General features: G+C 41.7%; 1 protein-coding gene across 1 annotated transcript in view; it reads left to right on the forward strand.

The window, feature by feature from the left end:
• The first annotated feature begins 2,953 nt into the window (after nucleotides 1-2,953).
• The window catches only part of NEK5 (NIMA related kinase 5), a 63,582-nt gene continuing 39,440 nt past the window's right edge, over nucleotides 2,954-27,095 (forward strand). Inside the window, exons 1-10 of the mRNA XM_042907666.1 lie at nucleotides 2,954-3,028; nucleotides 3,138-3,276; nucleotides 11,094-11,190; nucleotides 18,187-18,284; nucleotides 19,946-20,029; nucleotides 20,120-20,190; nucleotides 21,284-21,370; nucleotides 23,331-23,385; nucleotides 25,288-25,488; nucleotides 25,568-25,649. Of these exons, the coding sequence (XP_042763600.1) occupies nucleotides 3,160-3,276; nucleotides 11,094-11,190; nucleotides 18,187-18,284; nucleotides 19,946-20,029; nucleotides 20,120-20,190; nucleotides 21,284-21,370; nucleotides 23,331-23,385; nucleotides 25,288-25,488; nucleotides 25,568-25,649 (892 nt within the window). The 5' untranslated portion in view covers nucleotides 2,954-3,028; nucleotides 3,138-3,159. The remainder of the gene's footprint in view (nucleotides 3,029-3,137; nucleotides 3,277-11,093; nucleotides 11,191-18,186; nucleotides 18,285-19,945; nucleotides 20,030-20,119; nucleotides 20,191-21,283; nucleotides 21,371-23,330; nucleotides 23,386-25,287; nucleotides 25,489-25,567; nucleotides 25,650-27,095) is intronic.

Below are 27,095 nucleotides of genomic sequence, written 5' to 3' on the forward strand. Positions count from 1 at the left end.
TCTCTTGAAGACTTTTCAAGAATTAAGGTAGGCGGGGGTCACTTTAAGGATAGTTCCGGATACTCAGCTTCCATAAATAACAGTATTGGGTACCTCTTAGTCATCTCAAATTTTAGCATTGCCCCAGGGTGTAAATATTTCCAAACCACCAAACAAAGGGAACTTGGAATTATGTATAGTTATTGAGAGACTGAATCTTGATTAGATGACAAATCCTTTCAAAAGTCAGATGGTTTGCAGAGTTTGCTTTTATTATTTAAATTTTTTTTTTTTATTTTTGGGAGAGAGCAGGGGAGGGGCAAAGAGAGAGGGGGACAGAGGATCTGAAGTGGGCTCTGTGCTGATAGCAATCATCCCTGTGTGGGGCCTGAACTCATTAACTATGAGATCATGACCTGAGCCAAAGTCTGGACACTAACCGACTGAGCCACCCAGGTGCCCCCAACAGAGTTTTGCTTTTGAGGTACACTTTTAACAAAACTTCCTATTATTTATTTAAATGAATGAGATTTCTTAATACTTACAGCTGGGAGGAAGGAAGGAAGGAAGGAAAGAAAGGAAAGAAAAAAGGACGGAGGGAAAGAAAAAAGGAAGGAAGGGAGGGATGAAAGAAAAGCAAGAGAATCATTGTTGAACCTTGTCGATTCTAGCAAAAAGTTAGCATTCATCTGTGGATACTAATTGGGAGGAAGAGAAAAATCCATTGACATCTTTAAGAGATGAATTTCCATAACAAATTTACTTTTTATGTTTAATGATTATTTATCAGTGTGATTCATTTTATTTTTACCAGTTATATACTACTAGTAATGTTAATAATTCAATAAAAAAATAAAAGCCTATGATCAGGAAATGTAAATTTCCATTTATATGATAAGGTGATCAATATAACTTTGAAGCAGAAAAACATTACCTATGGGGATACGAGTTTAAGGAGAGAAAGAAATGATGTACGCTTTGTGATTCTCAAAAGAAGCTTAAAAAAAGAGAATGATTGTTGGTTTCAAATTGCTGCAGTTTTTAGATTCCTTTGGATATGTCTTACTTGTGTCAATATTTATAATTGCTGGAAATTACATCCTTTTCAGCTACTTAGACAGGTAATGAAACGTTTTAGACAGCAGCTTGGTGTGCAATGGGGAGTGGGGAATGGGGAGGAGGAGGAGGGGGCCTGTTCGCAGGCCTCAGGGCGGCATCCAGTTTTGTAAAAGAACCCCCATGGAGGCCGCCAGCTGTAGACAAAACAGTCTCCAACCCTTGACAGTATTTGAGACCTTGCACAAAAAACTCTCCTTGACTGGGAGACCACAACCTTGCTGGGTTGTTGCAAACAGAGATAAATATCAAAAACCGCAAACCATCTGGTACGCAAGAAAGAGGCGCGGTGTGCTTGTGTGCTGGGATAGGCGCTGGAGTCCCGACCTACGACAAAGTAACTCCAAACTCCCTGGCCCTGGACCCAACTTCTGGGTGGACTGCGTAGACCCCTCCTCTCGCAGCTTGCTCCCGGAGCCCCGCCTGCGTTTTCCCGGGCGGCTCCGCCCCGGCGGTCCGGAAGCGGGGCGGTCCGGGGACCCAGATTCCCCCGGGACGCTTCCCAACCTGCGGAGTCGTCTGAACAGGTATGCTGCGGGCGGGACGCCCCGGATCCTAATCCCGAGCTGTCCCCGGAGCTCCGGGAGCCGCGGGGAAAGGGACGAGCCCCTGCGGGGTAGATAGGGTCTGCAGGGGAGCCGTCCGAAGTCCTGGGCCCGCGTCATTCTCCGTGGCAACGTGCGACACGCCGCGCTCCCGCCAGCGCGCAAACTCGGCGCAAGCTCGGCCGCCCACCCGGCGGCCGCCTCCCGGGGTGCTTCTAAGGGAGAAGGCTTGTCCGAGAGCTGGGGGCTTCCACCCACTGGTGTTGTCTGGGCGGTGGGTCGCCGTCTCTCAGGTACGGGGCTGGTGCCCTCGAGTTCCGATTCCCCAGCCACCTTACTCAAAACCCGATCCTCGGGTGTCTCGGGCCTCCCCTGGCAGCGGGGCTGGTTCCCCCATGCCACCCACGCAGTTGTCCCCCTTCCTACCCTGACACAAATTATCGAAAACATAACCTGCCTGCTCACGCAAGTTTTAAAAGTGGGCATGATGCCCTAATTGCAGTATAAAGAGGAAACGCAAGGGAACCGTTTACAACAAAGTCTGCATTTCAGTCTGCAAATGCTTGGTTAGTCCACACTTGAAGACGTCGTGAAGTAGCCAAGTGCCCGCACCTGGGCAGGGAGGCACCTGACGGTGACCGCCGCCCGCTGTTAGGTTTCGGCTACCAGGAGCAGCGCGGCCAGCGGGGGCGTGATTTTCCACACCGGTGCACGGTTCTTGGTAATTTTCTAAACAAAAAGTGCGGTCAAGCCTTGATTTACATGCAGTTGCATTCCTCGAAAATTCAATGTTCGTTAAAACTGCAAAAAAAAAAAAAAAAAAATCTGTATTTACATGTAAAATGGAATTTGGTTCTAGCCGCAGGTAATTATAAACGGATTTTTCCACGCACCTGAATGTGTGTGGGGATTTGCTAAGGTTGTAAGGCCGCAGGATAATCCTTTATCTTCAGGACTGTTCCTCGCATCGCAGGACATTAGTATCTGAGGCCCAAGCCACTTCTAAATGCCAGAGTGCTTCTCCAACTCTGCCGAGAACAGGAAAACATCCACAAATTCCCAAGGTGTCCCCTAGGGGGCAGCACGTCCCCGGTGAGAAGGGCCGAACTGTAAAACTGCGCGAGCCTTAAAGACATTCCTGCTTTATAGAGATGCCAAGACCCGAGGTGGTGTATCTTTGATTCTCAGAACAATCTTGCACATATGGGAATTGTTATTTCCATTTTAGGAATTGGGAAAGTGAAGTTTTCAGAGATTAAGTGACTTCCCCAAGATCACAACACTACAGTGTATCAAAGCTGAGTCTGACCTGAGATTCTACCAAAAAGCAGTTTCACTTTGGTTGTCTCCTGTGGCCACAAGGAAAGTTATTTGACTGTCTTGGTGAGGTTGGTAGGAAAATTTTAGCAAAATAAGTTCTTTTACGTTGTAGTGATCAATTTTGTGACTTTATGTTTATGAACAGTGTGTGATAAAATTTCATCGCTCTGATTTCAGGAGCCACCGTGCATTCGAGACCATGGATAAATATGATGTGATTAAGGCCATTGGGGAAGGTGCCTTCGGGAAAGCATTCTTGGCTAAAAGGACATCGGATAGCAAGCACTGTGTTATAAAGGAGATTGATTTTGCAAAGGTAAATTGAAGAAGTTCACATTCCTGTTCATTTTCAGTATTACATTCAACTGGCTTTTAATTAGGTATGAAAAGGAAACACATTTTTTTTTTTTGCTTGTTTGTTTTCATAGTATGAAGTTTAAGCTTCAGTTAACTGGTTTACTCAAACTCCTAAGTCCGTGGTCCAAACAGCAACCAATGATTTTATTAGAAAAAGGAAAGGAGAGGAGAGGAGAGGGGAGGGGAGGGAAAACGAGGAAAAGAAAAATAAGATTATAGCATCTGGCTCCTGTGGCACTTGAGGGTGGCCTGCAAGGTCTGTGAGATTTCTTCTGCTCTATTGCTTGACTTTTCTGTTTGGCCACAGGGTGGTCCTCTTCCTCTGGCTGTATCTCCATCATCGGGTCCCCTCCACAAAGACTCTTTCTCTAAACGTGAGAAACTGAGGTAGCAACACACCCTCAATCACTCCTTATTGCACTGCCCCATTTTCTGAATGGCATTTATAATCAGGAATTACTTTGCTCACTTATTTCTTCATGCGTTTCTTGTCTGTCTCCTTCAGCATGTAGGACAGTGCCTGGCACGTGATAGGCGCTCAAAAACATTTATTGAATGCATTGAATGAATGGAGGAAAACAATGTACTTCTGTTAGCTTAACGATTTTGGAGACTAATGAAATATATTTCATTGAAAAGGAATCATTTTTGTGGAATTCCTCTCAGCATTTGTGTCACCCTCTCTAGTGATGTGTGCGTTTCAAATGTTGGGACAACAATGCCCATCGCATGCTAGAATTAATTTTAAGGCAAGTGTTGTTGGTTGTCTTCTGGAGGATTTATGATTGAGGGTAGCAGAAGACCTTCCATACAAAATGTCTGCAAAATGGGGCTTCTGGCTGGCTCAGTTGCTCAATCGGTAAAGCATGTGACTGTTATAAGTTCGAGCCCCACGTTGGGTGTAGAGATTACTTAAAAATAAAATCTTAAAAAAAAAAACAAAAGCAAAATCCCCAGATGTGTGCAAAATGGACTTCATAAGTTGCAGCGTGAGCGTACTTAATGCCACTGAATTTCTCATTTAAAATGGTATATATTTATGTTCTATATACTTTACCACAATTCTTAAAAGTTGCAAAGAAAAAAGGACTTCCCAAACTTATGTGAAAGCTCAGATGTAAGTTTGCTGTATAAAACTCAGGGGCACCTGAGTGGCTCAGTCAGTTAAGCATCTGACTTCGGCTCAGGTCACGATCTCACGGTTAGTGGGTTTGAGCTCTGCGTTGACAGTGTGGAGCCTGCTTGGGATTCTCTCCCCCTCTCTCTGCCTCTCCTTGACTCATGCTTTCTCTCTCTCTCTCAAAATAAATAAACAAACAAAAGAAAGCAAGCTCTGGTGTAGATGGTTAGCCTCAGGGAGAATGCTTTATTTACCAATATAAGTCCCTTTTCATGGCTCCGGTGGCATACTTCTACAAGTGTCCTATTATTCTAGCGGCCTGTCAGAGCTTCCTTCTGCAACATTGTTCTGCTCACACTCTCTCGTTTATCTGACTGCTCTTTCTCAGGCCTCCCTGTTTCCTCATCCTCTATCTGTCCCAACCATCTGTTCTTGGCTGACACTCTTCTCTTTCCCTGGGCCATCGCCTCACTGCAGACCTCACCAGGTCGCAGGCCACACTTACAACTCTGTCTCCAATGATGATACCTTCCAGCACCCTGGTTCTTCATTTCATCTGCTCTGTGCCACACCATGCTCGTGACATTAGTGTCCTTGTGATACCGAGGCTCAAGACTGAGGAGTCATCTCTGAGTTTTTTCTCTCTCCACATCCAATTACTTGCTAAATACCGTTGGCTCTTTCTCTCCCTCGAGTTTGTCTTACTCCTTTCACCAATTCCCTGGGTTACCCAGTAGCTTTGTCACGGCTCCAGCAAAATTTTGGTAATGCTCCAGTCATGTCCACAGACCTTCCCGTAGACAGAAGTCATAAAGGAAAAGATGGCTAGATGCATTGTCATCTTTGACTGCATAAAAACATCAAACTTCTGTATGACAAAACCCACCACGAATAAATTCAAAGTTGACAGAATGCCAAAAATATTTGCCAAGTATTGACCTAACGGTGCTAGCCTTTTGTAAATGAATAAAAAGAAAAAAACCCGTAACTGAAGAAGTAATCATACTTACTCCTTAGTAAACTAAGAAATAGAAGTCAAACAATTTCACTTTTTGCGTACGCATTTGGGAAGGATTAGAAGGAGTATGAAAGTGGAGGAAGTGGGCACTGTCTCCCTCTACTGGGAGGAAGGTAAATTGGTATCACAATGAAGAGAACTCTGTGTATCAAAGCCTTGGAAGGATCCATGCTGTGTTTGTATTATAGGTCCGCAATATGTTGTGATGATGAAAACAAAATCAGGCCACCAGCACTTGTGTGTATGTGTGTGTGCGTGTATGTACTGTTAATGTTACACACACACACACTAACTGATTATTGCTGAGTGATGGGATTTCACCTCCACCATTCCTTTCTGCCGTGTCAGAATTTTAAAAATTTTTTAACGTTTATTTGTTTTTGAGAGGGGAGGGGCATGCGTGGGGGAGGGGCAGAGAGAGAGAGGGAGACACAGAATCCGAAACAGGCTCCAGGCTCTGAGCTGTCAGCATAGAGCCCAACACAGGGCTCGAACTTGGTTGGGAACAGGGAGATCATGACCTAGGCTGAAGTCAGATGCTCAACCGACTGAGCCACCCAGGTGCCCCATGAGTTGTATTATTTGTATAAGCAGGAAAGCTGTCTTCATTTTGAATTTTTTTAATGTTATTTATTTTTGAGAGGGAGAGAGAGAGACAGAGTATGAGCAGGGGAGGGGCAGAGAGGAAGATGAAGACACAGAATCTGAATCAGGCTTCAGGCTCTGAGCTCTCAGCATAGAACCCGGCATGGGGCTCAAACTCACAGGCCATGAGATCATGACCTAAGCCAAAGTCGGTTGCTTAACCTACTGAGCCACCTGGGCGTCCTTCAAAAAGGAAAGGAAAAAAGTATACATCCTAGGATCTAGTACATCTGTTTCTGGGGGTTTATTCAAAGGGAAATCTTCAGAGATGTACAGTTAGAAAGCAACTTAAATGCCCAACAGCTGGGGATTGGTTACATAATTTATGAAAAACAAAGCAGTTCTTAGAAATCATGTTGTAGGTGAAATATTGACATGAGAAATGTCATGGCTTCTGCAAATTGGGAAAACAGTATGTGCACAATGAGGCAATCTTTGTAAAAATACATATTATCTCTCTCTCCGTCTCAGTATTTATACACACACACATATATTCACATTCGTCAAAGGAAGATGTCCTAGATTGCTATAATGTAGGTGGAATGTGGGATTATACTGTACTTTTATATTCTTTCACTCTTTAGATTAGTTTTGACACTCTCGCTGATTTGTTCCCACATTCCATGTCCAGCATCCCTCCCCCGCATGCAAACCCTTTGCACCCTAGCCTCGGTGCTCACCCATGGGGCTCTTTCTTTCAAGAAAGTCTTTGCCCATCTCTAAGCATCAAGATCCCACTTGTTTAGGGCTGAGCTCCAGGAAACCTTCCAGGACCTTCCGACTCAAAATAATCTCTCTCTGTAAACTCCATAGCTTTTTATCCATCATGTTGTTATGTGCTGATTGCCTTCTAGTCTGATGTGCTTTGGCTGGTTTGTGTGTGCGTCTATGCCTTCTCCCCCTTATTAGACTGTGTTTTCTGTGCAGGCAGAATCCAGGCTTTACTCATCTTGGTATTCCACACAGCACTGGTAGGTGTTCAGTACGTTGTTATTGCATAAATAATTCAATTGATAGATACCTTCAGGCCTTCTAATTCTGTTAAGCTGGTACATACTTAGGGATTATAACACCATTTTAATTCTAAGTAAAGAAGAAACTATTTGGGAGGTGAACCCTCTTTAACAATGTATATTAATGCAGTTCATAACGTCTCTCCCATTCTTTAGTATAGATAATAAAAAATTGACCATATTTTTCTAATACAGCACTGATTTTCTTTCATCCTTTTTCTCATGAACCACTCCGGTATCCATGCCATCACTAAGGAGAATGTTATGTTAGGCCTCGTCCTTCTTGCTTTTTCGTATGTCTTTCTGTTATTAAATTTGCCTAGCAATGCCTGTGTCCCAGTATTAACATGTATTACTCTTTCTCCCTTTTCTACCCTAATGTAGTTTTTCATCACTTCTCAGCTAAAGAAATCTATGTTTCTTTTCACATCTCCAATGCCTCTCCTCGTAGTAAACTCTAAACGCCAGAACGTGAATTGCTCATTTTTTTATAGGTACCAAAATTTTTTTCTCTTATCATCCTACTATTACCAAGCATATTATTTTGATTCTTTTTTTTTTTTTTTAAAGTAAGCTCTATACCCAAGGTGGGGCTTGAACTCCTGAGATCAAGAGTTGCATGCTATATTAACTGAGCTGGCCAGCCGCATTATTCTTTTGATTCTTGCTTCCAAATATGTGTTGTATATTTTCTTGATTATAAAATAAAAATGTTCATTGTAGAAATTTTTGAAAAGAAGCAAAGGGGAAATTAAGACCATTTAGGGGAAAATAAAAATCATTTATAACCTTTCTCTTAATCACTATTAACATTATGGTGAATTTCTCTCCAAGCTATTTTAATTTTTTTTTTAGAGATTATTTATTTTGAGAGAGGGAGCACGTGTGAGCTGGGGGAGACAGAAGGAAAGAGAGAATCCCAAGCAGCCTCTGAGCTGTCAGCGCACAGCCTGATGCAGGGCTCAAACTCACAAACCCAGAGACCATGTCCTGAGCTGAAATCAAAAGTTGGACGCCTAACCAACTGAGCCACCCAGGCACCCCATCTCTGGGCTATTTTTTTTTTATTTTTAAAAATGTTTTTATTTATTTTTGAGAGACAGAGAGCACAAGTAGGGGGATGGGGTACAGAGAGAGAGGGAGACACACAGTGCGAAGAAAGCTCCAGGTTCCAAGCTGTCAGCACAGAACCTGATGCGGGGCTCAAACCCACAAACCGTGAGCTCATGACCTGTGCCAAAATCAAGAGTCACGCACTTATCTGACTGAGCCACCCAGGCTCCCCTAATATGAGTCATTTTTATTAAACAGACTATGTATGTGTGTTTACCTATATGTGCATTAAATAAAAAGGTTTAGCCTGGGTGGCTCAGTCAGTTAAGTGTCTGGCTCTTGGTTTCTGCTCAGGTCATGATGTCACAGTTCATGAGTTCAAGTCCTGCATCAGGCTCTGCACTGATGTTGTGGAGCCTGCCTGGGATATTCTCTCTCTCTCTCTCTCTCTCTCTCTCTCTCTCTCTCTCTCTCCTGTGTACTCTGTCAAAATAAATAAATAAACTTAAAGAAATAAAATTAAAAGATTTATAGAAAGGTTTAGCAATTAACAGCAATTACTCCTACGGCATAAGAATTCGTGGAATGAGTGGGGTTGTGGACAAGGGGAAGTTTCATTTCCATTGTGCTCGCTTCTGTCTGGCTTCAGATATTTTTTAAAATCACAAGTGTGTATTATGATAGTAATTAAAACACTAATAATAAGAGTGCCTGCTCAGTCAGTTGGGAGTTGGACTCTTGGTTTCGGCTCAGGTTATGATCTTGTGGTTTTGTGGGTTCAAGCCCCTCATCGGGCTCTGTGCTGACAGTGCAGAGCCTGCCTGGGATTCTCTCTCTCTCTCTTGCTCTCTCTGCCCCTCCCCCACTCGCACTATCTCTGTCTCTCTCAAAATAAACAAAATCAACTTAAAAACTAAAATTAAAGAAATAAAAAACTAATAGTAAAACATGGTGATGAAGGTTGTCATAGGAGAGTGCTGAAGCACGTTTCTGATTATTTTCTTTGGATAAATTTCTGGAAGAATTACTAAGTCAGATCCTGGAGCATTTTTAAAGTTTCTTAGTACGTCTTATAACACCTCCTTCCCAGAAAAATTTTACCAGTTCATATACTTAACACCAGAAGTCTACGAGTGCTGTTTTGCTGCTGTTTGGATAACCCTGTGTACTAAAATTCTTTTTGTCTTTGACCATGTTTTTGATGAGACATGCATGCTATCAAGTTTTGTTTTCATCCTTGCTCTTTTGATTATTGAGTGAGGTTGAATATTTTCTTTTCTCTTTATCAGTCATTTTTGTTTAGTTTTTGTGAGTTGCCCATTCGTGTATTTTGCCCTATTTCTATTGGCAGATTTGCCTTTCTTTGCTTGTTAATTTGCCGGGACTCCTTTATATATTGTAAATACAGAACTATTTGTCACATACATTGCCAATATTTTTACCTAACCATCAAAATGCAGTGACCTACCTGCATTTGCCTTTTGATTTTGTGTATAATGTTCTTTTGAAAAATAGCAGTTAAAGTGGTTGAGTAGCCAAGTCTATCAACCTGGTAAGAATACTTCAGTTTCTTTTTTTTTTTTTATGTTTATTTATTTTGGAGGGGGAGAGAGAGAGAGAGAGAGCAAGCGGGAAAGGGGCAGAGAGAGAGGGTGAGAGAGAATCCCAAGCAGGCTTCACGCTGTCAGTGCAGAGCCCAACACGGGGCTCAAACCCACGAACCACGGGATTACCTGTGCTGAATTCGGATGCTTAACCGACTGAGCCACCCAGGTGCCCCAGTTCCTTTTGGTTTTGAAGCTCATTTGCACCAGCTGTGCAGTTTAATGGGGTGGAAGGAACTGAAGCTTCAAAGCTTCAAAGGCCTTGCTGAAGGGCACACAGGTAGGAGGCAGTCAGGCTGGGATTGAGAACGTTAATTTTTACAAAATCCTTAAATCTCAATGAGGATGAGAAATTTGGGAACTCCCACATCAAGTGTGGGCCAGTGTCGAAGAACATTACAGAGGGAGCAGTGGAGAGGAACCGGGGACCTGCAGAGGCCAGAAGCCAGGGTGGAAATGACAGGGTGGAAATGATGGCAAAAGGTTGAGAAGGAGGAAGTAGAGGTGAAAGCGAAGGGTGGCCGCTGCCGCTGCCACCAACACCATCGAAAAATACTGGGCAGTAGATGATATATTGAATAGTAAGAAAGTACATCAAATCAGAAATGAAGTCACAAGAGACAGTTTTTATTTGCAAGTGAAAAATGTTGTCATCTTAACATAGAATTTTACTGGTCTGATTGATGTGATATATGACCTTCTTCTTAAGATTTCATTTGATTCTTCTCAGTAGCGATTGCTGCTGGAACATTGCATTTTTATAAAGAATGTCATTGCTGCTGAAAGATAAATATTCCAATAAGTTTCCTCTAGATGCCTGAATAATTAACACAATGCCACCAATGCAACTGAACCTTTTTTTTTTTAATGTTTATTTATTTTTGAGATGGAAAGAGACAGAGCACAAGCAGGGGAGGGGCAGAGAGAGAGGGAAACACAGAACCTGAAGCAGGCTCCAGGCTCTGAGCGGTCAGCACTGAGCCCGACGTGGGGTTCGAACCCATGAACCGTGGGATCATGACCTGAGCTGAAGTAGGACTCTCAACCGACTTAGCCTCTCAGGCGCCCCACAACTGAACCTTTAAGACAGCACACCTTCACCAGAAATATTTATTTTCTTGTTTACAATTGTCATAAACCATTGGTTAGATACAGATCTGCTCTGCTAATTCTAGGGATGTCATTTCCTGCCACTGTAGATCAGTTTCAGAAGTGGCATTAGGAGCCAGTGAAATTCTGAAGAATTTCAGATGACAGTGAGCAGAACGCATGTTCTCGAAAGCAAGTTATCTTTACAGACTATCCTCTCTTAATATACTTTAGATGCCCACCCAAGAAAAAGAAGCATCAACGAAAGAAGTAGTTCTCCTGGCAAAGATGAAGCATCCCAACATCGTAACCTTCTTCAGTTCGTTTCAAGGTTTGACTTTCTAATGTGCTTCCAGGGTTTTAATAAAGTGTAGTCACGTAGACATCTATAAGGGATACGTTCCTGGGAACTGTGCATAAATTAGGTTTCGTAAACAGACTCGTTTTCCCGTTTACTTAAATGGTCATTTGAGACATTAACTTTACTTCTCTAGTGAGTTTTCGTAGACGACTTTTCCAAGTTTGCTCAAGTTTTCCTACGTGTCCTTAATTCTTACCATCTCAGATAGTTAATGATTGGTATGCTAATAACTCCTAGATTGTGGCCTCCAGTAATACACATGTATGTCTCACAATGCACGTTGGCTGTGAGTGGGCAGGGTCTTAAGTCTGGGCCCCAGGTGATGGAGCCGCCCAGGTACGGAGCACGCTGTTCTCCTGAGCCAGAGAAAAGGGCGAGACACAGGGTCCACCACGCCATCACCGTCGGAGCCCTGCTAGGATGTGGCCTGTTTCTCACGATCGTTCTGAGCTCACGGTCTTGTTGGCACAGCAGTCCCAATAACATGGTGACGAGGAGGGGATATCCTGCCTCTGAGAGTCCTTGCATGCGCTGGGGCAACAGGTGGGCTGTCCAGTCCTCTTACAGAGAGGCGGCGAACAGCCACGCACCGTGGCCAAGCAAACAGCCAAAGCAGAGGGGGAGAAGCTTTAAGGAAGCAATTCCCTTCCTGTGGATGCCTGAATACAACATCTCTTCTGCCTTCATCCACCACTTGGCTCCAGGGGTAAAAATACAAAACAAAACACGAAAGGAGCATTGGTCAAAGACCATTCACTCACTTAACAAAGTTTTATTGAGTGCCCTCGATGCCAGGCGTTGTTCTGAGAGCCAGGAATATAACAGTGAACAAAACAGGCACAAGGTCCTGTCCTCATGGGGCCTCCATTCTAGGGGGAAGAGACAGACAATAAACACATATCCTGTATGTCAGGTGTGTGTAAGGCTGCACACGGTTCACTGTGGAGCATCCCCGTGCCAGCCCCCAGCACTGGGGTGGGTGCTTCAGTTCACACGTGCTGAGTAGTTAATGGAGCAGGAATGTTACCTAGATGCCTTCAAGCACCCTCAGGGGGTGTAAACATCAGTAAATAAATATACATAGCCCCTACTGTTTGAGCTTTTACACTGTGTAGGGCACTGTGTTTCTTACAATTTTTTAAATATTTATTATTTTTAAAGGGGGGGAGGGCAGAGAGAGAGGGAGACACAGAATCTGAAGCAGGCTCCAGGCTCTGAGCTTGTCAGCACAGACCCTGATGCGGGGCCCGAACTACGAACCGTGAGATCATGACCTGAGCGGAAGTCGGACGCTCAACTGACTTAGCCACCCAGGTGCCCCATGTTTCTCACAAATTAAAACCTCTGCATTCAGTGTGGCCCTCTTCAACTCCTGGGTATGAACAGGGTTCTTCTGAGGTCTACTTGGGACTTGAGCAGTACATCTGAGCAGGGAGTTGGGTTATTTTGAACAACTTCTAAGGGGCAGCCACTGAGTAAGGGCCCTACATTTCTATTCATCGATTCCTAACAAGCCAGAAGACAATCTTTTCCTTATTCCTCGGGTTATTGCTATTAATCCCTCTGTCTGGCTAAAGCTCACGCTCAGGCTTTCTCCGAGATCCCAGTTCCCGTCAGAGCCCCCTTCCTGACCTTGCACCGCACCTCTGCACTTTGTGTGTGTGTGTGTGTGTGTGTGTGTGTGTGTGTGTGTGTGTGTGTGTGTGTGTTTACAGGTATGAATTGGTGTAAGATAGTCCCTGTAAGACAGTAGATCTATTGAATCCTTTTCTCAGCACTGGATCCTCAGCATCTAACACATAGTAGGTGCTTAATATACAATTGCTGAATGAGTACATGGACTGGACCACTTTCACAGAGTGGAATATGTCTTTATGCAAGGTAAATATTTGAGGACCGTTGACATAGATACTGTTTTAAAATCAGAGGTCATTTGTACAGCAGAAATGACCTCTACTGAGTCTGTTTATATTGTAAGCTTAAACTTTCTTATGGCAGCTTTATTTTTTGTTTTTGAAGTGTGTGTTTAGGAAAACTAGAGCAATGAGGACAATGGGTTTGCCTGCAGGTTGTTGGGACTTGAAACATGGAGCTTATCTGAAAGCCACAGAACCCTTTGTAGCCCGGGACAGCTCAGAGTCAAGATAAAGCCTTTGTTTACCCTCAACAGCTTGTCTCTGAACAGAACCATGGCTCTAGTTCAGTAAATGTTTATCTATAAAAAGTATGAAGTTTTTGTAAGTTTGAAACAACATATGAATAATAAGGCGATGTAGTGAGATTTTTCCTGAAGCTAAGTTAATTCCATTTAAATTCTTTCAGTAAATATTTATCGAGTGCCTGTTATATGCTAGGCATGTTCTAAGTTTTAGGGATCATCGGTGAACAAAATTGGCCAGTGTCCCCCACACTGTTGTTTTCTGTTGCTGTGTAACAAGTGACCACAAATTCAGTGGCTTGAACCAACACCCATTTATCTTTTCCTAACCTCTCTAGATCACAGGTCTGGGTTTGGTTCTCTGGATTCTCCGCTCAGGGTCTTTCTCTCCACTGGGTCTGCTGTCTCATCAGAGGCTCAGCATTGTCTTCCATGCTTATTCACAGTGCTGGCAGAATTCATCTACTTCACTAGGGTGGGTATGGGCTTCCAGAGGCCAGCTGCCCTTTTGTAGGCCTTCTCTCCCTTGGAATCTCTCACTTCCTCTGTCTCTGACCTCTAGACTTAGATTTGGATGGATGCTGTGTTTAGGTCAAGCCCACCGGTAAAATCTCCTTTTCTATTAACTCAAAGTCAACTGACTTCAGTTATATCAGCAAGATCCCCTTCGCTGTATGACATGACATAACCATGGGAGTGATAGCCCATCGTATTTACAGGTTGTACCCTCACTCTGGGGGAGGGAGTCCATAAGGTGTGTGCACTGGGGCCATCTTAGAATTCTGCCTGCTATCGACTGTGGAGTTTTATAGGCCCAGAGGAAAGGGTGGGGAGGGTTGGACAATAAATGTTAACTTAATTAATAAGCATATTGTGTCGTATACTAGAAGGTGATAAGTGCTGTGGCAAAATAAAATAGGGTGAGGCAGGAGTGAGGAAACAAGTTAGAATAGGGCAGTCATTTGAGCAAAGACTTGAAGAGCCATGCTAAACTCTGGGGAAGAGTTTCCTAGGACAGAGCAACAGCCACTGCAAAGGCAGGAGGCAAGAGCAGGCCTGATGGGTTAAAGGATTGGCCAGGAGGCTTTGGGGAGAGGCAATCTGCTGTGGGCCCTGAGCATCTCACACGCGCTTGCTGGGTGTGCCAGGAACGCAGAGCCCTGACCGCTGTCTACCCAGCTACATATTGTGTTTGTAGTGAGCGACACTGACGGATGAGACATTTCCCCCAAGGCGGAGCTGGCTTGTTCACTGCTCACTAAAATGCAGCAGATTCCTCAAGGTCAGTGTTCCTTTCCTGTAACGTGGCCCACTGCAGTGCATATGGTTGTCTAGGCTCACATGTTGTACCTCCGTGGAGTTGGGGGGACACAGAGAACGAGCGCTAACGTGAAGCTCTGACTCCTGCTTTTGCCAAGAGTAATAAAGTCCTTTGCCTCTGGCCCAGGAGTCGCATGTCCTGGCATCCGTGAAATAGTCACAGGCTTGTAAATAGTACAGAATCTCATACCTGGCACAGAGCGCACTGGGAAGTCAGTGTGAGTAGAGTACAATGAGCAAGGGAGAATAGCAGGAGGTATTTTTATTCTTTAGGCCGATTCTGTGTCCCTCCTTGATGTGGGGTGCTAAAATGCTTTTATTTATCGAATGATGGTGGTAATGGATGATATTTCATCAAATCTAGAGGCCATTAGTTACAAGATACACCATTCTGTGCTAATTACAAGAAACAATACTGTCAATTAGACCCTAACACAGTGCTTTTTTTTTATCACAATTTTGTATTTAATGTGTACCAAAAGAGCCTTTGTAGACTTATTTACTTTCTATTACTCTTGTGCATACATAAAAAGGCAACTATAAGCAAATTAAATTGGTTAAGGTGTAAAAGTTATGCAGGCGGTATAATAACACCAAGACTGCTGGGCCCCCAGCAACCGATTAGAAGATGCCAATGTCTGTAAGATGCAATCCTAACTTTTTAAAAGTGCAGTTTAGAATGAATTAATTACAGCAGTTGTTTTTTAAGTGTTCGAATTTGACAACAGAAAAGTTGCTTAATGTCAGTCCCTACTGTTAGTGTCCCTAAATAGTTTTGAAAGGTCAATGACCCATGAGCTCTATAGTTCCAGAAGTTGCTGCCCTACGATGTGTCTTGTACTTCCTTTTTAGAGAGCATCCTTTTCCTCTTCTCTTCATTTTCAAATATTCTTTAAGATTAAATACAGTCTTAATATTTGCAGAAAGGGACCTCTGTCACCTCTGCTCTGAGCACCTCCAAACCCTTGCTCATGTGGCATATAATCTACTGTATTATTGTGCCAGTGTATTGCATTCTTTATTTCCATCAATGGGATTGGAGGCCGTGAGAACAAAATTCTTTCTCATACCTCTTCCCCCTCCTACGGTGCTTATTCTTCTTAAACAGATGGAAAATTTGAGAACATAAATGATATTTCCAGACAGTTCTAACCCCATTTAAATATGAAATTAACAGTAGCTGGTGGGGAGGCAATGGATATTTAGAGCCAAATGGTGCTCATTGACCCAAATAGTTTTTTTTTTAACGTTTATTTATTTTTGAGACAGAGAGAGAGCATGAACAGGGGAGGGGCAGAGAGAGAGGGAGACACAGAATCCGAAACAGGCTCCAAGCTGTCAGCACAGAGCCTGACGCGGGGCTCGAACTCACGAACTGTGAGATCATGACCTGAGCTGAAGTCAGACGCTTAACCGACCAAGCCACCCAGGCGCCCCCCAAATAGTTTTTTTAAGATGGCTCAGCCATGATTACTTCTGAACCAGCCAATTAATCTCTTTCACGGAAAGCCAGTGTAAGGCTGAGTGAATTGTAGGTTGGTGGAAAGTGAGTAAAATGGAACCCTTTGTCCTTAGCTTTCCTGACTTTGACTGTTCCGTGGTTTTGAGATTGTCATCCCTTCATCACTATGGCAGCCCTTTCAATGACTCAGCTATGAGAAACAGTAGGTCTCCTAAAAGTAATATGTTCCTGAAAATAACTGATCCCTAGGTGATTAGGGTGTGTCAGGAAATACCTTCTTAAGACCCTCGTAGACTCCCCAAGTCTGTCCTCGACTGGCTCTTGTCCCCTTTGCCCTCCAGGGCACAGACTTCCACTTAGCTCTTCTCACGTGTACTCACTGATTTGCCAACTCTACGGTCCACGCCTTGTGCAGGAAGGATGGCTTATTTACCTTTTATTCCCAGCACCACATTCCTTGGCATGTCCTCGGTAAAAGTCTGTGGATGAATGAATGGATCTGTCCCATTTGAGGAGGGAGGTGGACATTGAAGTGTTATGTGAAAGGAGCACTGAGTTTGTGAATTAGATGCAACCACAACCGAGGGCAGATGCTGTCAGGATGCTCGCGGCCACTTTAAAGTTGGTTTGAGCTACTTGAAAGAGAGAGGTAGCAAATGATAGCTATTTGGCAAGAGATTCTGGCATTTAGCGGATGTTCAGTCACTACAGGGCAAAACACTAGGGAGATTCACCCCTGATTTTGTGCCATGTTTTTGTGTTCCTTACATGTTTTATGAAACCACTTAACCAAACTTGATTAAGCCCCTTCCATGTGCCTTCTACTGTGCTAGGTGCAGGGAATACAGAAGAGCAAAGTGTGGGCTCTGTCTGCAGGGAACCCATAAAATAGCAGGAGACGTGAATAAGTGAGTAGGAGCCATTTCCTAACAGGAGCCCCACTGGCAGCTGGCTGGTTAAGGGGAAAGGCTGGTTAAGCAGGAAATCATACAAACGTGTTTAATTTTCATCTATAAATGCACAATCACTTGCCAAACTTTTGACATAAGACCGAAGCCTCATCTTTGATTATGCGTTCATTGCATAGAGTTCTGAATATTCTTACATAGGCGACTCTCCTCCATTTCTTTTTAGAGCTTTTTAAAGCTTTCTTTTTAAAGCTCCAATCTTTTTAAAGCTTTCTTGGTTATTTTCCACTTGTCTTATCCAACGTTTAGGTCGATGGCATTTTTTTTTTAAAGCTATTCGCTTTTATTGAGTTCTCCACAGTATTCAACATAGGTTTTGTAGAAATAATCACATCTCTCTTTTTCCATTCGTATTTCATCAGTTCATGCAATAATTGTAATAACAAGTATAATTGGCCTAAGCAGATTTGGGAATGCACACGATGATCTTGGTGAGAATTAGTGGGAACAGAGGTAGCTGAGCAGGCTAGAGAGGCCAGTAGCCACGAGTGGAAACCCTGAGTGGGCAGCAGGAATGGAGAATGCGCATTACTCTAGGAAGTAGGTCAGGCAGAGGTCAGTTGAGAAGAGTGCGTATTGTTCTCAACAACATAGCTGAGTACGTGCCATATAAATAAAAGGTTATACTCAAGTTCAAAGGTCTATTAATTCTTCCTGGGGTTTTGGTTAAGATTCCCGGCTGCTATTTTACAGCAGATTTCTCACATCTTGCAGGAATGTGTTAATAACAATTGTTAACATTGATGGAACTCTTCTTTATATGCAGGCATTGTTCTAAGCATCTGACATGGATTAACTTGTTTAACCTTTATGACACTCCTGAGAGGAGTTTCTATATTATGATCTCCACCTTACAGATGAGATAATGATGCACAGAGAAATTTAAATAACTTGCCCGCAGTCACAGAGCTAAGAAATGTTAAGTGGTGAAGTGGGATGAGAACCCAGTCCATCATGATTCTACAGCCAGAGTTTTTAACAATTGCATACTGCATTTTTCTGTTATATTCTCCATCTTCGGGAACATGAAAGGTAATGAATGATGCCTTTTCTTACAGAGAACAATAGGCTGTTTATTGTGATGGAGTATTGTGATGGAGGGGATCTCATGAAAAGGATCCATAGACAACGGGGAGTGTTATTTAGCGAAGATCAGGTAAAAACACCTCCATTTTGCCTTTTAATTTGTATGAGGGGCAATTAGATTTATAGTGCTGTAAGTAATAGACCATATTTATATACAGCATGATTGCTGGTAGAGAAAATTTAAATCATAAAACAGTGTATCAATATTCTTGATAGATTTAGTCCAGAACATGTTTGCAATTGAACTGAAATTGAATCTCTTTTTGAGAGTGAACTTTGAGAAACGATAGTGTATTTTTGGACAATCTCATGTAGGATGCCCTTGAGATAAATCTTCCTGGCTAAAAAAATGTGAATGTGGATGTTCCTCAGCCATTTCAAATGTGACATATTTATAGCTTTACTCTTCTTCCTTTTACCATTTAGTATGCTGTTTTAAAATAGCTATCCCACTTTGCTAGGGAGCATGGAAGGCCTTCGTGGCAATTGGCTATTTAGTTTCATTGATTATGAAGAAAGAGGAGAGAAAAGGTGAAGAATAATGGCCGCAATTCCCATTCCCTCTTTGCACAAACACATTTTTCTTCCATACTCGGAGCTTCCTCTGGAACCCTCCTGGGAGCTGTACTCATGAAGGAGACAGCAAGTATGTGTGTGTAGAAGGGATTCTGAATCGGGCCTGTGTGATGGATAAGGCAGGCCACTGCCTGGAGCCGTGCACAGGAATGGCCTGCCATCTTTCTTTCGGCCATTTGTTTCTTTGTTCTGTTCTACCATGTAAGAGCCTCATGCCTATATCATTTTCTACGGCACACAATAGAATAGTTTGAATAGACAGATGATTCAGGAATCAGGATCTCTACAAAGTTTGCAAATTTAATCACGCATTCTTCCTATGTTCATTTACATTTTATATTAAATTCCATATTTGTAGAAACCCTCCTTTCTTCCTATCCAGGTATTATTTTGCTTCATTTAATAAAAATACTTTTCTCTACAAAATTTTGAGTTACATTTACCTCTGTTGGAAAAGAATGAAAATTATAACAATCTTAGCATCTGGAGTATAGGTTTTTTCCTTGTGTTTTTCTTTTTCTGTGTAACCTGGCATCCAAAGAACCAATGAAATTTTAGAATAGTTTAAGGAAATCTTTACAGGCCTAGAACACATTTTTAAAAAGAGGCTCATGGCCAGCTACGAGAAAATAAAATCAAGACTAAGAAAGGAAATTAAGTTTTAAAAGTAAGATATTTGTTGTTTTTATATTAGATACATATTGATAATTCATTAAAATTGTTAACAACCTCATAGATTCTCTGCCTCTTCTGCTTTCCCTCTCTGCCCTGGGCACCCTCTTTCCACTGAAAAGGAAACCCTCATGGCACCAGGGTTATCAGGAAATGCTGCTTATCTACTGTCCTAGAGCAGTTAGCAGACCAGCGTTAAGAAAAAAGAAAATCATGAACTGCCTCCCTCTCTCCCCTGCTTCTACTTATCTTTTTCTGTACTTTTTCTGTACTTTGATACCAGTGCATTCAAATTGCCTTTTGCAACCTCCATTTTTCTAGCTATAAAAAGAGAATAATGTGATAAGATGGTATTTCCAGTAGTTTCATTCATATAAGTTCGGACACACAAATGTGTCATTTCTCTCTTTTTGTACATTATCATGAAGACATTTCAGTGACCACCAGACCACTGACCGGTTTCGTTTAATGTTCCCTCTACAGATTCTGAGTTGGTTTGTACAGATTTCTCTAGGACTAAAATATATTCACGACAGGAAGATCTTACACAGGGACATAAAAGCACAGGTAGGAGTTCAGAGAGAAGATCAAGACAGGAAACGATCTTGTTGTTTTCTTGAAATATCTCCCACAACATAGCATTCTCTCTATTTATAGAACATTTTTCTTAGCAAGAATGGAATGGTTGCAAAGCTCGGGGACTTCGGGATAGCAAGAGTTCTGAACAAGTAAGTGCTTTTAAAAATCCTTTTTCTTTCTATTCATAACAGCCAAAATATGTATTTTTAGGTATCATGAATTAAGATATTAAAAGCTTGGTTTCCAGATAGTTTGAGATAACTATTTCTATAAATGCCTTAAGTCATTCAGATGATACTTGGTCTGAGAGTAAAATTTCCAAGATAAATCTCGGTATAATACAATGATGGTGGCAGTATTGTGTAGTGTGAGATAAGCTTATCACAGGAGCTGTGACTGAATACGCACAAAGCTAGTGCATTTAGTGAAACAGGCAAATTCACACATGCTCCGGGGAATGTATCGATGCAACTGCTTTGGAAGACAATTTAGTGGTAATAAGTATCAAGAGATTTTTAATCATTCTATTCCTGGGAATTTGTTCTCAGGGAATAGTTTGAAATTTGGAATAATTTAAATGCCTTATAATTGGGAAATAGGTAAATTTTATAAAACACGGCATAAGCGTGGACCTGAATATTATGTAGCCATTTATATTTATGATTTTGAAGACTTCTTGATGACATGGGAACAAACTTTGTCATATGAAGGCAAAAAATGGAATTCTGAATTTTAAATACTCCGTGATCACAGTCATATGAAAAATATGCCTGGAAAAAAGATGAGAAGGAAATATATCCAAATTTTAAATAATAGCTGTTTTGGGGTAGTGAGATTCTGGGTAATTTTTTTCTTCTTTATTCACTTTCGTGTTTTCCAAATTTTAAGCCGTGAGATTGCATTACTTTGGTAATTGGAAAGGGAGAATTCTTTCTGCATCTAAGAGTTTTATAATATAACAATTGTACTTCTTTGTGGAGTCTTTGAGCCATAAATTTGTTTTATGTGTTGATTTTGGGGAGGTAAATTATAAACTTAAAAATCAACTAACTTTAAAAAAAATCAACTAACTTTATTATTCTTGTTGTTAGTATGCAATATGTTTGCTTTATTTCAGTATGTGCATTCATCAAATTTTGTGTTATCCATTTTTATACTTTTTTTCTTGCATGTCTGTGTCTTAAGCCTTTTCTTACTCCAGTAATAAACTGTGTTGTTTTATTATTTAATATGATTTGCTAGTTCCATGGAACTTGCTAGAACTTGTATTGGAACACCTTACTACCTGTCCCCAGAGATCTGTCAGAATAAACCCTACAACAATAAAACGTGAGTTACCGACTATTGGTTTGAAAGTCTCAGTACTGACGCTGGTAGGTTCTCTTTTTCTTATGGTACTTATGTAATTGCATTTTCTTCATGTGTGAAATGGGGACCCCAGTGACTATCTTGGCCACTTCACTTAAAAATACAGGTGATAAAAGGAATATTGAAAATTGCAGTCACTGTGATGTCCATCTTTCTATTTGCTCTTCATACCTTCTGAACGCTATTTAGCCAAATACGGGAAAGTGTTGTGGATGGGTCAGATAGAAGGCAGGGAGGTCTGGTGGCAGAGCCCCGTCACCAACTCGACCAAGTCGGTTAACCTCTGTGGGCCTCAGTTCCCCTAGCAGGAACAGAGAGTGTGGGCCAGGTAATTGTTAAGGTATCTTCCAGCTTTAAAACCCAGCTAGTTTTATGAATACGATACTAAGCCCACTGTTCAGGAGTAATATTGATATACGCAGTAGGAAAAGGTGAACATGAGGTAGTTTTTACTTCTATGTAAGAAGGGGAAAAAAAAATCCACTTTTCAAAGCTGGCTGCCAGATGAACTTGTTGGCTTATCAGGAAGACTGAGTTCCTTCTGGGAGTTAATTTTCCATTTGTTTAGGAAAATCCCCAAGAGATGTTTGGCTGTTTGACTTTGCAAGAGATAAGTGGAGGGCAAAGCCCAGATGGCAGAGATTTCTAAAAAAGAATAGTAAACATTTCTCTGCATAGAAAAACAGGCTTTTTTTTTTTTTTTTTAATAGCCTCTAATACCAAGAGGGGGTTTGGCCTCAAGTTAAGCAGCAAGGCAGCTGGTGCAACCTGGGTGGGAGGGCAGACTGTCCAGAGAAGAGCCCTGGGTCAGCAGCATTGTTTTGTTTCCTTGTACTGCTTTTTAAGAATTTGAATCAACATTTAAGTAAACTGATTTGGTGTTTCTGATAATTGGAAATCTTAGCAAAAATCAGCTGGGTACCCCGCTTGAGCTCAGAAAACCAGTCCCTGGTTCACCATAGTCCGCACCACAAACAGGGTGGTGTAAGACTTGTACATGTTCCCATCCGGCCCGGTGGCTGCATTCCCTGTTGGACCACCCTGGCTATAGGGGGCGCTCTGGGACAGGGGAGGGGACCTACAGATGACCCGGTGAAGACAAAATTCTGTGTGATCGTAGGAAGTGGGGCCAGTGAGTTTCTAGAAACTCTTAGAAAAATGCTAGGAAACAGCTGGAAGTTGTTTCCTACCTGTTCTATAATCATCACCCTTCATTTCCTCAAGCCTTTAGGATGTCTTTCTCGGCTCCTGCTGCACACAGAGGAAGTATTGCGAAGCAGTGGAACCCTTTTCCTCACTGTACTGAATCCTTGTTTTCACTTTTTTTTCACTTCTCATTATGTTTTCTTCAGTTTTTTTAGATTTAATGATGCTTTTTGTTCTATAAAGTAGCTCCTTATTAAACCAGTCATATATAAGTACTAAAGAGCAAGTCTCCAGTCATGTATTGTTAGCACATTTTTCAGTTTATGGAGTGCCAACTGCTATGTCCTTACTTAGTAGAACTTTGGTTCTGTCAATAGCCTGGAGTAGAATATACCTTTGTAAATCAACCCGATTTTCCCCTTTGAATCAAAACAAATCTGTGTTTGAGTCCTGCCTTCTTCCTCTGAATTGTTCAAAATCCCATACATACACACATTTTCTTTGAGCACATGAAGCTGAAGTAAACCCTGAGCCCTCAGATTGTAGCAGAGTTTGTGTATCTTTTCTCTGCTGGGATTCTGACAAACTACATATTGTTTTAATTGTATCTCTTAGGACTAAGAATAGATGACGTATCTGAACTCATTTGTAAAAAAAAAAAAGCTGGTCAACCTATAAAATTGTAAAGATACACAAATACAGAGCACTGTAAGGATAAAGGCTTTAATTCGGAATTATGGATATTTCTTGGCATGTGAACTCTTGTCTTCCCCAGGGATATTTGGTCTCTTGGCTGTGTCTTATATGAGCTTTGCACACTCAAGCATCCGGTAAGTATATTAATTGTCAAATTAATCTTGAATTATTGAAACTGTGTAAGTGAAATTAACTTTTGAGAGGAACAAGGTTAATGTTTGGAGTTATTAGATTGTTAAAAATTATATGGACAAGATATTAAGACGAATGGTCGACCTATATATACTGACATGGAAAGATGTCCAACTTAAATATCCAGGTTAGAGAATAGTATACATAGAATATTTTCATTAAAAATAAATCATGTGAGGGACACTTGGGTGGCTCATTTGATTAAGTGTCCGACTCTTGATTTCAGCTCCGGTCATGATCTCACGGTTTGTGAGTCTGAGCCCCACATGGGGCTCTGTGCTGGCAGTGTGCAGTCGGCTTGGGATTCTCCCTCTCCCTCTCTCTGCCCCTCCCCTGCTCACCTGAGCGTGCGCTCTCTCTCTCAAAATAAATCAACATAAAAAGTTAATTGTTAAAAAAATAAAAATAAATACACTGTGTGCAAATATAATCAGCAAAGGGGAAAGGTGCATGGGGTGAAGTCTATAGGAAACCAAGCACAAGCTTCTAAGAGCCTCTCCCAATGGAGTCACACAGGATACGCTAATTTCTCCAGCAACATGTTGTGACAGCACATGTGACATGTTAGCAACCAGAGAAGCTCTTTAGAGACCCAGTGCCCAAGGTTTTTATGTGGCACTCGTCATGTAGGCACCCTATATTTGGCATATACTAAGCTTCCAGAGTCCCAGGAAGAAGGCAGGTGATCAGCGTAAACCATATTATTTGCACAAGTGGTATAGGCAAAGAAAGCCACTCTGAATATTTAGAGAGTGGTGGGAACTCTCCTGCAATGTGAGTTCCCAGATGCCAGCCAAGGTGCAATATAGTTAGCAGGTTCTTCTAAGGAGAGCAGTCCTTAACCTGCTGTGTTAACTCTTTTCTGCTGTTATTACTGTTATTATTAATTATTACTATTATTGTCAATGGCCACACAGCTAGTAAGGGCCTGATCAAAACGGGATCTTTACAGCCACCCCAGGCTGCTGAGCATTATTATTATGTGTAAATAACCAATGACTTCACAAAATGGAAGGTTTTCTGGTTCATGAGGAATTTTTGAGGAAATGTTTATGTCATATTAATTTAGAAAGCAAGATGTAAAATTTCATGTTATTATGACCTCAACTCTGTAAACATTATTTTACTTTTTCTTTCTTTCTTTTTTTTTTTTTAACGTAAGCTCTATGCCCAACATGGGGCTTGAACTCATAACCCTGCACTGAGCCAGGCAGGCACCCCAATAAACATTATTTTGAAAAAGACTAGAAGGAAATATACCGCTGGCCGGGAAAATCATATGTACTTGCCCTCTTTGTAGCTTCCTATACCTTCTCGTTTTTTAGAATGAATACATATTATTTTGATAATAAGGAAAAATTAAAACTAAAAAAACCTTGTTTTACGTAACATGACATCACATTGGGTAACTACCTATAATACCTACTCATGAAGTATTAGTTGATGGCAGCAATTTAGGGGGACTATGGTGCTTCCAAATGAAGCTTTAAAACATTGTTTTTTGTTTTTGCATTTTTTTTTTTTTTTGAGATTCAAATTCCACTTTGTTTATTTAAAAAGTCCGGATTGGGCAAAGGCAAAGGGACTGCTTTCACAAGGGTCCCTCAGCCGGAAAAGGGAAGGGCGGTCAGTTCTAGCACCCCCAGTTCTGGAGTGCAGGAATCTGAGGGCGACAGGCAGAGGGCCCCACCCCAAGTGTGAGAGTGTGTCCCTGCAGCGTGCCCGCCGATGGGGGCACAGGTGGTGAGCACCTGCTGGAAACTCTGTTTTGTTTCTTATTATTACTTTACATGCAAGTACTGAATTCTTCTCTGACTTAGGATCATTATTCCTTGTCCTTCCAGTTTGAGGGTAACAACTTACACCAGCTGGTTCTGAAGATTTGTCAAGCACATTTTGCCCCAATATCCCCGAGGTTTTCCCATGACCTGCAGGCCTTGATATCTCAGCTCTTCGAAGTCTCTCCCCGAGATCGGCCATCTATTAATTCCATTTTGAAAAGGCCATTTTTAGAGAATCTTATTGCCAGATACTTGACTCCTGAGGTGAGCTCTGAGGTGATTCTGTGTGGATTTTGACAGAGATTTTGGTTAGCAAGTCCTTGACACATGTGTTTCATCTTAGGTCATGCACGAGGAATTCAATCACAGCATCACTCATAAAGCAAGATCATTGGCTTCTCAACCTCCAGGGAAGGGGATCCAAGGTAAGAACGATTTGACCGTGTGATCAAAACACCTGTCTTATGTGCATCTCACACAGTGAGTTGGGATATATGGCTGGCAACATTAGGATGGAAATTCCACCAAATGCACCGAATATGGATGTTTAAAGAATATGAGTAGTGGAAGCAGGAGAAAAATCATCTTGTTGAATGGTGACTAATGGTGGTGCCTGTATATCTAGCCGACGCATGATCTGGATAACTTATGTCCTCTCTTCTCATTAGTTAGGGAACTTCAAGAAGCAGTGGATTTACGAATAAAGAGACACTTGAAGAAGTAGAATCCTGGGGTGCCTGGGAGGTGCAGTCAGTTAAGCGTCTGATTCTTGACCTTGGCTTACGTCATGATCTCACAGTTTGTGAGTTCAAACCCCACACTGGGCTGTATGCTGATGGTGTAAAGCCTGCTTGAGATTCTGTCTCTCCTCCTTTCTGCCCCTCCCCAGCATATTCTCTCTCTCTCTCTCAAAATAAATAAATAAGTTTAAAAAAATTAAAAAAAAAAAAAAAAGAAATAGAATCCTAACCTAACTTTTGCATAGGAAAGAGACAGTAAGAGAAGGTTCACAGACAGGCCTGGGACAATGAGATGAAGCTTATTTTTTAAAAACAGAGAGGATAGACTGGCGATTCGGAATTCTCTTGCAAAGACCCCTTAGAGCTGAAGTTAGTACCTCAGACATAATTGGTAATAGTGTGATCTTTATTATATGACCCCTGAAGGAAGCAGGTAATACTTTATGGTCATGATCAATAGAAAAACAATTTTAGTGGTGGTTTCAGGAGTCAGCTGATGATGTGCTCTGTGCGTGTGTGTGTGTATGTGTGTGTGTGTGTGAGAGAGAGAGAGAGAGAGAGAGTCATTAAAGGAGACAAAATTACCAATGTCATTGATGTTGTGAAATAAGAGCAGCATAGACTTAGTCATAACCAAATGTCTGAACTGAAAGGGTGAAGAGGAGGAGAAAATCTCCCCAATGAGTCAGGGAAATCTATCTACTGTGATAGAGAAACTGAACTTGAGGAAAGTTGTCAAGGGAAGAAGAGTGAATGAGTCCCTCTGCCATGTGTAATTTGGTCTGGTGTAGTTATGTGTGGGCCTAGATTGAGGACATTTCAAAAGTGGATAAGTGGAGGGTGAGAAAAAGCATGCTGTCCACATTTCTAATATAAGAAAGAAAGGAAAACAGGAAAAAAGCCTGATGGTGACAAACACAGACATGTTAGAAACCTGCTCATACACTGAAAACAACAATGTGGCATGAGTGATGTGGCCTATAACCCAAGCTGTGATGACTATATGTAATTACTTGTACATGTCTGATTATTGTACATATCTGGTTATTACTTGTACATATCTGATGCATGCTGTCTCTGTAAATGTTAGCATTAATCCCTAATTTTTTAAAAGTAGTGTTATATATTACT

Source organism: Panthera leo, chromosome A1, assembly GCF_018350215.1.
Source record: "Panthera leo isolate Ple1 chromosome A1, P.leo_Ple1_pat1.1, whole genome shotgun sequence".
Lineage (NCBI taxonomy): Eukaryota > Metazoa > Chordata > Mammalia > Carnivora > Felidae > Panthera > Panthera leo.